At 36.1% G+C, this 12,736-nt stretch overlaps 1 protein-coding gene across 4 annotated transcripts in view; it reads left to right on the top strand.

Moving 5' to 3' along the window:
- The window catches only part of LOC120637668 (spectrin alpha chain), a 58,648-nt gene that overhangs the window by 16,640 nt on the left and 29,272 nt on the right, over window positions 1–12,736 (top strand). For all 4 annotated transcript variants that reach the window (XM_039909604.1, XM_039909603.1, XM_039909602.1 and 1 more), the window contains 8 exons: window positions 1,106–1,258; window positions 2,167–2,326; window positions 4,409–4,614; window positions 4,946–5,173; window positions 5,860–5,994; window positions 10,824–10,958; window positions 11,181–11,306; window positions 11,874–12,065. In XM_039909604.1, the coding sequence (XP_039765538.1) occupies window positions 1,106–1,258; window positions 2,167–2,326; window positions 4,409–4,614; window positions 4,946–5,173; window positions 5,860–5,994; window positions 10,824–10,958; window positions 11,181–11,306; window positions 11,874–12,065 (1,335 nt within the window). The remainder of the gene's footprint in view (window positions 1–1,105; window positions 1,259–2,166; window positions 2,327–4,408; window positions 4,615–4,945; window positions 5,174–5,859; window positions 5,995–10,823; window positions 10,959–11,180; window positions 11,307–11,873; window positions 12,066–12,736) is intronic.

Genomic DNA, 12,736 nt, shown 5'->3' with positions numbered 1-12,736 from the left:
CACACCAAACAGATCTTCGGCAATGTACACGTAAAGCACTACTCTACGGTTTAACTCCGGAACCGGAGCATCCTCAGGAGATGTTGACTTTACAATTAATAATTGAACAATTATTAAAGGCAAGGTGAATGTTTGATGTTATGGTGCCCAAAGACAGATGCACTTTCTATTCCCTCACTCACATAGTATGATAGGAAAAACTCAATACTATATATTCATGGTCTATTATCTGCAGTCGTCAAACTCACCAATAAACCAAAGAAGCAACCTTAATAATCGTTCTTTATAGTGGTTTAACTAGATCAACTTCTAAAAATAACACTTTTCTTATCTACAGATAATGAAGCGTTTTTAAACTATGTTAACATGAATGAATTAATAGATGATTACCGCTTGTAAATTTTTCAAAGAAACCTTCTTGAACAAGTAAATACAATTAATAATAGTAATAAAAAGTAAATAAATAAATATACTACGAAAGACACATCGCTATCTAGTTCCAAAGTAAGCATAACTTGTGTTATGAGTACTAAGATGACTGATGAATATTTTAATGAATAAATACTTATAATTGAAGATAAACACCAAGACACTGAAAAACATTCATGTTCATCACACAAGCATTTCCCACCAGTTGTGGGAATCGAACCCACGGCCTTGGACTCGGAAAGCATGGTCGCTGCCCATTGCGCCAATCAACCTTCTTAATAAATATGAATAAAATTAAGTATAAGTTGTGATTTCTGACAAACTGAGATAGTTCCACTCGGCTGAAACTGCCTTCGTTATGGACGCCCCTAAACCCTCGCTACATTTAGGATTTTAGGTGCAAAAATCTCGCTACGCTCTGGAGTTACTCTAAAATCCCTCATTTCCTTGGTTTATACTCAGTTTAGTTATTAGGGTCTTTAGCTTATTTTATTGTTAAGCTTTGGTTACCTGTTTACATTATTGTCTTTTGGAATAAAAAAAGATTTTTTTTTTTTTTTTTTTTTATTATTAGAACTTAATTCCAAATATCTTCTGGCCTAAAGCTAATAGAAATTCTAGTTAAATAACTGGTTCAAAAAAAAGTTAGTATAATGTTACCATTTATTTCCACCAGGACTTGACAAGCGTGCAGAACCTCCAAAAGAAGCACGCTCTACTAGAGGCGGATGTTAGCTCGCACGCGGAACGCATCGACGCACTGCGCGAAACGGCCGAACAGTTTATTGAGCGAGGACACTTCGACGCAGACAATATCAAGGCCAAGAGGGTATGTGCAATCATCTTCGATGACTATTCGTTGGTGCTGATAGCCCAGTGGTTAGCACTTCGACTTCACTATTGGAGGGCCGAGTTCGAATCCTAGCATGCAGTGTTAAGAAGTAAGCTGCAAGTGAAGAAATAGTAGCTTTTTTGACAGATAACGTTCACCTAACAATTTTTGAAGCCCGACTGGGGAATCTAGCCCAGAACCCCGCGATCGACCGTTGATCATTTGTTATGACGCACTGCGACCACGAGGCAGTCCACCTTCGACTACTAATGAGCTTGACTAACTAGTTCGTTTAAATGCTTATTAAAAACGAAGTTACTAAAGATAATATATTACTAAATAAATTTATTAAGATACTACACCGTACCGGTGTACAACACTAAGGCAGCTCATAACGAAGCTCTGAACAGCTTCGTGATTCTCCTCCGGGTCTCCGCCCACAATGAGAAGGAGTTAAGGCCACGCTGGCCCAGTGCGGATTGGTGGACTCCACAACTTTGAGAACATTATATAGAATTCTCAGGCATGCAGGTTTCCTTACGATGTTTTCCTTCACCGTTGAAGCGAGTGATATTTTAATTACTTAAAACGCACGTAACTAAGAAAAGTTAGAGGTGCGTGCTGGGATTCGAACTCGGCCTTTTGAAAGTGAAAGCGAGCTCCTACCCAATGCGCTATCACCGCTTCCTAGTACCTAAATATATTAATACAACTGCAATACAAAAAATATGTATTTGTGTTCCCGAAATTAACTCCACTCAGAATATTATACAACACTTATTGTGGAGGGATCAAAGGCGGGACACCGACATTCCGTAGAGGCAAACGGAGAAGCAGATAGGTAGAGATAGATGAAGATCTGTGCAGCAAAGCCAGTGGAATATTAATATGCTATTATTTTTTAGGATGCCCTGGTTGCTCGCTACGCAGCCCTTGATAAGCCAATGGCGGTGCGCAAGCGCAGGCTACTCGACTCTCTGCAAGCGCAGCAACTGTTCCGCGACCTCGACGACGAGGCCGCGTGGATCCGCGAGAAGGAACCCATCATCGCTTCTACCAATAGAGGTAAATAAATATTATTTGTTAAAAATTTAGCCCTTGGATGCGATCGACCGAAACTTACACCATGAAAACTTATGGTCCGGCCGTTATAAGGATGCGTTTCTTACGTCTACAAGTCGGTGAAATAGATAAATATTAAACAATCATAATAATACCATACGGATTAAGAAAAAAAATACTTATTCAAAGCTATTAGTTAAAGATTGTAACATAAACTTATTTTTACTAAAACTCTCAGATTGTCAAAACTTTCAGAATTTTCAGCAAGGGACTGATAGGAGTCAACCTATTAGTTCACATCAATTTCATCTTGTAACAGTTTGGGCCCAAATTAGTATGTAATCGTTTCCGTTTCCTTTATAAAGAACATAAAGAATTCAGCGATTATTGCATGCATGCATTCAGTCCCAAAACTTCACACCCCTGGAATGTTGCTAGCCCTTAAACTTTCCATTTTCCTCATTTTATGGTACAGTTCACATTACAGGTAAAAAATTACTGTCAACTGCAAATTCAAATTCAAATTCAAAATTCATTTATTTCAAGTAGGCCTAATATAAGCACTTTTGAAACGTCAAGTCTGTCTGTTTGTAGTGATTCTACCACCGGTTCGGAAGGCAGATTCTACCGAGAAGAAGCCGGCAAGAAACTCAGCAGTTGCTCTTTTCCAACATCAACAATTTACATTTTGCATTTTAACATTCATTTTTCTATCTTGTGAGAGCTGAAAGCGGAGCCGGATGCTTCCAAGCAACCTTGTCATTAAAAAATTCTTTAAACTTGTGCATTGGCAGGTCCAAAATCACCTTAGGAATCATATTATAAAAGCGTATACTCAATCCCACAAATGATCCCTGTACCTTACGCAGACCCTGTACCTTATTTTTACTCATTTATTTAACTTTGTCTCGGTAAAATCTGTCTTCTGAACCCAAGGTAGAATAACTGCAAACAGTGCATATGAATTAGGCAGACTTGAAATAAATCAAAATTTAAATTTAGAATGTTTTGAAATTAATCAATCTGAAATTATAACTACTAATGCGGGTTGGTGGGCTTTAACAATATTGTTAGAACTATTGATACCCGGGACATGCTTTACATTATCTCTACGGCATGGGATCATCTCAGTCATCTGAGCTATTTTCAGGATTTCTTTTATTTATTTATTTATTACCATCTTACATTTTTGTCATTACAGGTAAAAGTTATCCTAATACGACAATGCAGCATGTTATGTAAAATTTAATAATATAACTATAATGTATATGATAAAATCCAAATCGCTATATTTGTGAGTTCACTCAGAGTTCATCAAAATAAATCCGCCTTCTCGGCTATCGTCTTTATATAGTTATAATTGATGGACCAAGCATATGGCCCCCCTGATAGTTAGTGGGAAACCATTGCCAATAAACGGCAACAGCAGGGCATGCAAGCAGCACGATGTGCAACGTGCCGTCCTGTATCCTTCAACCTGAGGCGCAGGTGTTAACCCTCGTATGCGGGTAATGCAGCGGCAACCACATCCTTCAGACCGGAACACGGCATTGCAACAATGCTGCTTAGCGGCAGAAATTATCATTGTGGTAGTACTTCCCCGAAAGTTCTCCAACTAATACTCCTACTTCCCTACTAATTATAAATGTCAATGTAACTTTGTTTGTTACGCTTTCACGCAAAAACTACTTAACCGATCCTCATGAAACTTAGTACACATATTCTTGGAAGTGTTAGAAGTAATATAGGATACTTTTTATTCCGACGTTAAGCTCGGTTCCTTTGGGAGAGGGGATGAAAGTGTTTGACGATTTTACACCATAACTCGGACAAATTATAACCGATTTAAATAATTATTTTTGTACTATATAGGTTATAATATGTGATTAATTTCGCCCTAACTGTTGTTGGAACTCCTCAGCGGACAGCAGCAAAACTCTCATTTAAGGCTTAGCGATACTGAATACTTGAATTTTTTTAGAACTACAATTGAATTTAATGCCACATCAAAAAACAAAACCAAACGCAGGCGAAGTCGCGGGCAACAGCTAGTCATCTATAAATGCAAAATTCTGATCGTACCAGGTCGGGACCTCATCGGCGTACAGAACCTGATGAAGAAGCATCAAGCCGTAATGGGTGAAATGGCTCAACACGAAGCCCGCGTGGAGGCGGTCCGCGCGGCCGGCGCCGCTCTGCGGGACGCGGGCCACTTCGCCGCCGCGGATATCGCCGCCCGCCTACACGCACTGCACTCTACCTGGACCCAGCTGCAAGAAAAAGCTCTCCAGGTACCAGACTGTTTTTTTTTTTTTTATTTATTATACCTTCATTCTTATCTTGCTTTTGTATTTGCATTTTTTTTTTTTTTTTTTTGGTTTTGTTTACAATAAAACAGTATCCATTCTGTTTTTATTAAAGTGTTTTACCTACACTTGAAGAAAACTTTAAAAAGAGAAAATTATTAACTAATTTTTTAAACTACATGATAAAGTAGTTTTATTTATCCCCAATTTCTTTATTAAATAATGTCATACAGTCTTATTAAGCAGCACTCGGCACTTTCTAGTTAATTAACTGTTATTTTATTTATGCAACTATGGTTTATTTTTGATTTAACAGCGCAAACAAGATTTAGAGGACTCCCTTCAAGCGCAGCAATACTTCGCTGATGCCAACGAGGCGGAATCGTGGATGCGCGAGAAAGAACCCATGGCAAACACTCAGGACTACGGCAAGGATGAGGACTCCTCTGAGGCCTTATTGAAGAAGCACGAGGCCCTGTTGTCTGATCTCGAGGCCTTTGGTAACACCATCAAGGCTTTGCGGGAACAGGCCAACTCTTGTCGCGTAAGTTTACACTTTTGTTTTTAAATTCATTATTTGAATTACGTTTTCTCGGCGCGATATGTATACAACGTGAAATGAAAACTGAAATATTACTTCACAGGCTTGAGAGGTACATTATTTACTGTTTCTGAGACTTATCTGTGAAACCGAAACTCTCATAGTTTTTGAGTAAACCATAGTTTTACGGTCAGAAATAGCCATAGTTTTTACGGTCAGAAATAAAATTCAGCCCTAACATCACATGCAAAATTAAAATCAAGTGACTCCTGTCACTTTATTAAGTACGTGTCGCGTAGCGTAGGTACTATGCGCGTTTCGCTCTTGTATCTTCAATAGGGTTGATATAAATAAGCAATTTTTGTATGGAAAAATAAATATGACTCTTTTAAATTAATATTTTTACTGGGTGATTCGTTATGAAATATATTTATTTTTATTATGCACACTTCAACAGTATTTCGTAATTCGGTTACCAGTTGTTTTAAGTCCTAGAGTCTTAACGATTCGTAACCGTCGCCCTTCTCCCTTGGACACCAGCGAATATGGATAAAAATTACCATGACTGAGCCAAGTTGATTTTAAGGTATCAAAAGGAGATATCGGAATCTCGATCCGACAACGAGTCGATGAGTTGACCCTCGCTTTCCTCTACCATTTTGAACACCATGTTTGTTCTATCCGTCCAGCAACAAGAGTCGCCAGTGGTGGACGTGTCGGGCAAAGAGTGTGTGGTCGCCCTTTACGACTATGCGGAGAAATCCCCACGTGAGGTGTCCATGAAGCGCGGCGATGTTCTCACCCTGCTCAACTCGAACAACAAGGTATAAATAAATAAATAAATAATTATTTTTTAAAGTACATCAACCTACACTTGAAAGAAACATTGAAAATTAGTTATTTAATTTTAAACTACATTTTTTTCTAAATTTACATAGATTAGCCAATGTTAAGTGTACTAAAGTATTGAAAGGAAGAACTTTTTCCCGCGCCTTTTTACCTGGAATCCAATACGAGAAATATAACCGTGCAAAGTTGCTAACAAAAATACGCAGTGACATCCACTGTCACATAATCATCTCGACCTTAGTTGTGTTTAATAATGTCAAACTCACGTAAATTTAAAAGGCTGACACGCTATTGTAAATATCTAAACTTACCAACTATTCTATTTATTTTGTATTGCACCGTTAATTTTTTTTTCTTATTCATATCTGTTAAACTATTTAATCGTCACAATTAAGATTTTCCACCTATATATTCTGACCTTATTTTAGTATTAAGTTAAACCCATAACCAATGTATTGTTAAATTATCCAAAGATACTGGATTACTAAAAAATTATTAAATAAACAGATCTTAACTCCCGGTTCAAGGTTGGTAGTGTTAATTACGACCATACACGACATACTAGTAGTAATATTGTGATTTTAACAGGTTTTTCAAAGAACTTGTTAATCACAAGTGGCATAATTATCATAAGCACGATATATTAAGAACTTCTATCGACAGCATAAGAAGTTTGTCTATGCTGAATTTATTCAAATCACCTAATTTACAGTGTCACGACGATAAATTATTTTGTATTCATGTGGCATTTATATGAATGTCTTTGCATGACGAATAATTTGAGTAATCAGCTTTCAAGAGTTCCATATATAATTTTTTTCAAGTCAAGTCAAATATTTCTTTATTCAAATAGGCACATAGATGGCACTTTTAATGCGTTATTATATACAAAATGTGTACATAGCAGTGAGTAGTGATGGCGATAACTACAATCGTAAACTTAAAACTAAAGCTACGAGGGTTCCAATCGCGCCCTGGTCTAAGAAGAAGCCCACAACAAACTTAGCCGGGTGTTCTTTTTGTTATCACCATCTCACGTTGTCATTAGAAAATATTTAAGAAGCAACCTGGTTAGAGCAATTGTTTACACCCAAGCATTTTTATATGTAAAAATAATCTTAATACAAACACTTTTGGTACAGTACAACTAACAGTACCCATTTAAGTTATCAACCATGTCCATGAACTTAGTCAAGGGGACTACTTTTTTTTTATAATTCAGCCTTGAAAAGGCTAAGGTTATCTGATAGTGATAAAATATTACATTTTTTCGCTATGAAGGCCAAAGTTATTTGATTAGTTTGATACTAAGTTTAAATAAAAGCATGATCGCGTTCTTCTAAATCGCAGACGATTTATAATAAAAACAAATAAGACAAACAATCGTATGAAATCTCATCAATATCAAACAATTAAAGGATTATTAATAATAAACACTACGCTTTTATAAACTCAACAAAATGACGTATTAGCACCGTACAACAAGTGTACAGTTGAGTAACAAACCTTTTGTAGCAATGCTTTGGTTGAGGACCCACAAACAAAGCTTGTTTCATTATTAGTCGAAATGCGAATTGTTTGACAGTGGCGCAAATAATCAAAAATAATTGTTCGGAATTGAATTCGTAAGGAAATCCCCAATATTAATTTGATTCAATCCTACTGGAGGAGTTGAAATTGTTATTGTTTAATAACGTATAATTTTTCAATAAATATGGATAATAATTCGATTATTTTTTCATAGAATATGATAAAAGTATAGTTTTCATTTAAATTGAAGAATGCCCATAATCATATTCCATTAAAAACTGTTCGCGGCATTTCCAATCCGAAAGCGCAAATAGACATCTATGTAATATTAACGTTTCAGAACTGTATACTTACTACATCGTGGCACAGTTAACTCAACACAATAAGTTTCAATCGCAGTTTCACTACGCGTCTGGTTCAAACCGCCTGCTTTTTACGTAATCATCGAATATGATTTAAAAATATCTGCAACAATTTTAATTTTAAGTAATCACGTTATCTGATACGGAAGGGAATTAAAAAAATGAACGATGGTTTTAATAAACCAAAAATGTGTGAAACATAAATAGCAAGTGAGGGAAATATGATTTTTAAGATCTGATAATGAAATATAAATAAGCGTATTTAAAATATACTTAAGTAAATGTTATTGAAATGAAACTTTAAAATTCGTTCTGTGATAAAATTGTGATATTCAATGTGTGTATGTATGTTATAATGATGATAGTTTTAAGTTGGCTGTGCGTGATATTTTTGGAGGATCTGTTTTTATTGAGGAGGAAAGGGAAACCTTTAATTCATGTAAGTTCAAGTTATATCTAATCATAAATAACTACTTTATCTCCAACAGTTGTTATCTTTGAGTTTTCCGTATCGCTCTCCATCCTTACTTGATACATATTCTTGGTGATCTAATCCCCTTATTTGCATAATTTTATTCGGATCTACAGCCGTCGAATACATAGTAGCGTCTTGCGCGTTTGTGAATTATTTCACATGTTTCAAACATTAATATTCTCTTGTACTCAAATCTACCTAAATATTATTAGTAAAACAAAGCGCAACGCAAATTTGCATATAGCTCCAATCCTACGGGAGTGGAGATATAAAAACGATAAAATAAGATAGAGTCGCTCATGCGTAGATTTAGGTAAGAGACGCTAACGTACTTATAGTAAACAATTGGGGGTACCACGCGTGATACTACTACCGAACGGACTCCAATATGTATCTCTCCTTCCACTTCTCCCTTAGTTACATCGTGATGCGTCCTTGCAATTTCACTCCTCATTCTCGTCTAAAAATAAAATAACGCCTTAAAACTTATACTTCAACCCATTTACGCTTTTTTTTTCTTTTCCGAATCTGGAATGAGATTTTAAAATTCAAATCGGGGCTCCATTTGGAAAACAAATTTGGATTTTAAAACCCTCGTGTAAATGAGTCATGTCGACTTTGTTAACTTTTTAGTTTAACTTTGTAGGCAACTATATCCACGAGGTTGAATATTTATTAAACCTCGTAGATATAGTTTTTGAGTTAAAAATATATAACATTTATGTAAAACTATAAGCGGTGATAGCCTAGTGGTGAGTACTATAGTTACTCCTACAATTTCGGTGCTATGCGCGTTTTATGCAGTTGTAAGCCCAGTTGCAGGTAGAAGTTTTATGCAGTTGAATCACATCGTGAGAAAACCAGCATGCTTGAGAGTTCTCAGCGGCGTGTGAAGTCTAAGAATTGGCGTGGTGGGCGACTGCCTAATCCTTTTCTTTCTGTGCAAGTTATCGAATACGTGTACCATTTACCCATTTACTTATATGTGGAGGTTAGGATCTTCACCACGACATAGTTGAAATCCTCGTTTCTAATACAACCCTTCGGAGATCTGGAACTCGTCTCTGGTTTAGAATTTCCCAACCAAACGTTTAAATCATAGGATGAGTTTAAAGACAAGCATAGTCTTTATTAAAAAAAAAAAAAAATGTTTACTAATAAATATGTGTAACACGCGCGAACAAATTAAAAAAAAAAGAACTTAAATACCTAATAATAATAAAGAAATGTAAAGAATAGTTATGCGGTGCTTTGACACACTTCAGCTGACAGTACCTTTTAAATTTCAGAACGTAACAAAACACAGAGTACCTAAGGTACTCAAACTTAGATAGTCTTCTACCTAAGTTTTAGGACAAAAAAACCATACACTCACATCAATACTATTAATATTATAAATACGGAATTGTTTGTTTTTACCTTTCTTGGTTCAACCACTGGTCGGAATAGTCATCATGACGAAATTTGACTATTCTTTGAAATTTCAACAATAACTTTGTCACCTATGTACAACTTACCAGCAAAACACAAAATTTGGCTAGGCATTAATTCTGGAGATCGACATTGGATTCTTTTTCGTCGATAAATGTTTTCCGCGGCATTTAAAAATAGAAATGAAAAAAACCCGGATAAAGTCGCGGGCAACAAGGACATATTTTTTTAAATCTTAAAAATAATAAATATATTACGACAATACACATATCGCCATCTAGACCCAAAGTAAGCGTAAGTTTAGTTATGGGTACTAAGATGAATAGTTTTATGAATATTAAAAAAAAAAAAAAAAAACTTTTAATATACAGATAAACACTCAGACAATGAAAAACATTTATTGTTCATCACACAAACTTTTCCCAGTTGTTGGAATAGAACCCTAGAAGGCCATGGACGTCTATTTGTATGAAAGTATGGTTATAGAAGTCATAAAAGTAATTTGCTTATTTGAGACCGAAATTATCCATACTAATATTGTAAATGCTAGTATATTTGTTTATTCGTCTTTACTTTACGCCCTAACAAAGCAACCCATCGACTTAATTTTTGGCATGGACTTAGTTGAGAAGACAAATAATAAGATAGCTAATTTTGTCCGAGAAAATTCATGAAAAACTGTTATAAACCCAGACGAAGACCGCGGCAACAGCTAGTTGAATATACAATTCTGTTGCGATATGATACTTTGTGGTTACTATTTACATGTCACATTACGTAATGCGGTTAACCATAGGCTGATTGCGAATAAGATATTGTCGCGTAGTCTTTCGGTAAGAAAGTGCTCGAATTACTTTAAGTCTCCTAAATTGAGTGGTAAATGAAAGCACCAGATTTAAACAACGGTGTTTTTACTCCCAATTCCTGATTCCTATCGCGAAAAATATTGGTTTTATGCATTCGATATAGGTTCAATTCATTATTTTCAAGCAACAAATGTCTACAGGATTGGTGGAAGGTGGAAGTCAATGACAGGCAAGGCTTTGTGCCAGCCGCCTACGTTAAAAAGATCGACGCTGGACTGTCTTCGTCGCAGCAGAATCTCGCGGACTCTAGTTCTATTGCAGCCAGGCAGAACCAGGTACTAAACAAAACTTATTAAATTAAAAACCTTTCTAAATTTGAAAATTTTCATTTTCAAACATCAAGGGCATACAATGGTCAAATAACTCTTCTGAAGAATACAATACAAATACTGTCAAAACACCACAGTTGGAAAATTCACCCTTAATTAAATGGAAAGTTTGTAACTAAAAGTTATCCATAGGTCCTTGCAACATCTTTATTTTGAATTCTTCCATAGATCGAAGGACAATACGACAACCTGCTGGGATTGGCTCGAGAACGCCAAAACAAACTCAACGAGACCGTTAAGGCGTACGTACTTGTTAGAGAGGCGGCTGAACTTGCAACATGGATCAAGGACAAGGTAAATAATCTCAATCAAACCAAACACTTTTCGCGAGGATCTTCACCACGACATAGTTGAAATCCTCGTTTCTAATACAACCCTTCGGAGATCTGGAACTCGTCTCTGGCTTAGAATTTCCCAACCAAACGTTTAAATCATAGGATGAGTTTAAAGACAAGCATAGTCTTTATTAAAAAAAAAACAAAAATCTTAAGCTAGACCATAGTACATTGTTGAACCAGTGTGGTAAATTAAATTCTACTGATACTTCTTATATATGGATAAATATACACGCGTTTTATACGACGTTTTTATCACGCATGCGAAAAAACAGGATAAACTTTCAGATACGTTCCTGCGAATATGTTCAATAAAACATACATACCATAAGGTTAACGTGTGATGAACAAAAAGTACATGCGTGTTGAAAAAAAATTCAAGGTACATTTTTCGTGTACTTAAAAATTGTATCATGAATATCACGTTACTAATAGTTTTGCAAATTGTACTGGTCGTATGGGACCATTGTGTCCCATACAGTCGGCAAAATATAATGGAATTAAAACGGTATTTCTCGTTTGCCAGGAGATGCACGCTCAAGTGCAAGACGTGGGCGAAGATCTGGAGCAGGTGGAGGTGATGCAGAAGAAGTTCGACGACTTCCAGAACGACCTGCGCGCCAACGAAGTGCGCCTTGCTGAGATGAACGAGATCGCCGTGCAGCTCATGACTGTAGGCCAGACCGAAGCCGCGCTCAAAATCAAGACTCAGATGCAGGTATGTATGTCTTCAGACAATGGTTCTCATTCTGTTGTACACATTTTTCTAAACTGAATTGCCAATTTTCTTGTAGTTCTATCCTTCACCACAACGAACATAGTGAAAAAGATGGGACTCAATGGCTGTCCTAAGAATATTGTACAACGGAAATTGCACTATTAATTGTCTTTTGTCAGTCATGTTTCATTTAAAATTTTTGTATAATGTCATATATCAAATCAGTCAAAAATAGTTCATAAACTAACCAAATTGATATTCTCTGAGCTTCCCATTGATAATGATACCAGCTTCGTACTTTTATGAACCACAAGGTGGACGGTCACCTATTTATTATTGGAAAACTATATATATACTAGCGGAGCCCAACGCCATCTGTCGGGCTGATTTGTGAATCTAAACCATCCAGGGTGCCACCCAAACGCATACTAAAAAAATCATTCAAATCGGTCCAGCCGTTTAGGAGGAGTTCAGTGACATACACACGCACACAAGAAATATATATATAAAGATTAGGGTGGCGCAAAAAAAACGACTATTTTTTTTTTTTGAGTCTCGGATGAAAAAATGTTAGTTTTTGATGTTTTAAGAGCCCTCTCCAAAGGACAGCTCAAAAAAAAATTTTTAAGAGGTCACTCCAAATTTTTTTAAATTTCGAAAATCGTCGAAAA

This window comes from Pararge aegeria, chromosome 4 (assembly GCF_905163445.1).
Source record: "Pararge aegeria chromosome 4, ilParAegt1.1, whole genome shotgun sequence".
NCBI classification, from domain to species: domain Eukaryota; kingdom Metazoa; phylum Arthropoda; class Insecta; order Lepidoptera; family Nymphalidae; genus Pararge; species Pararge aegeria.
The sequence above is the reverse complement of the archived record's forward strand: the minus strand, read 5'-3'. Positions and strand labels throughout refer to the sequence as shown.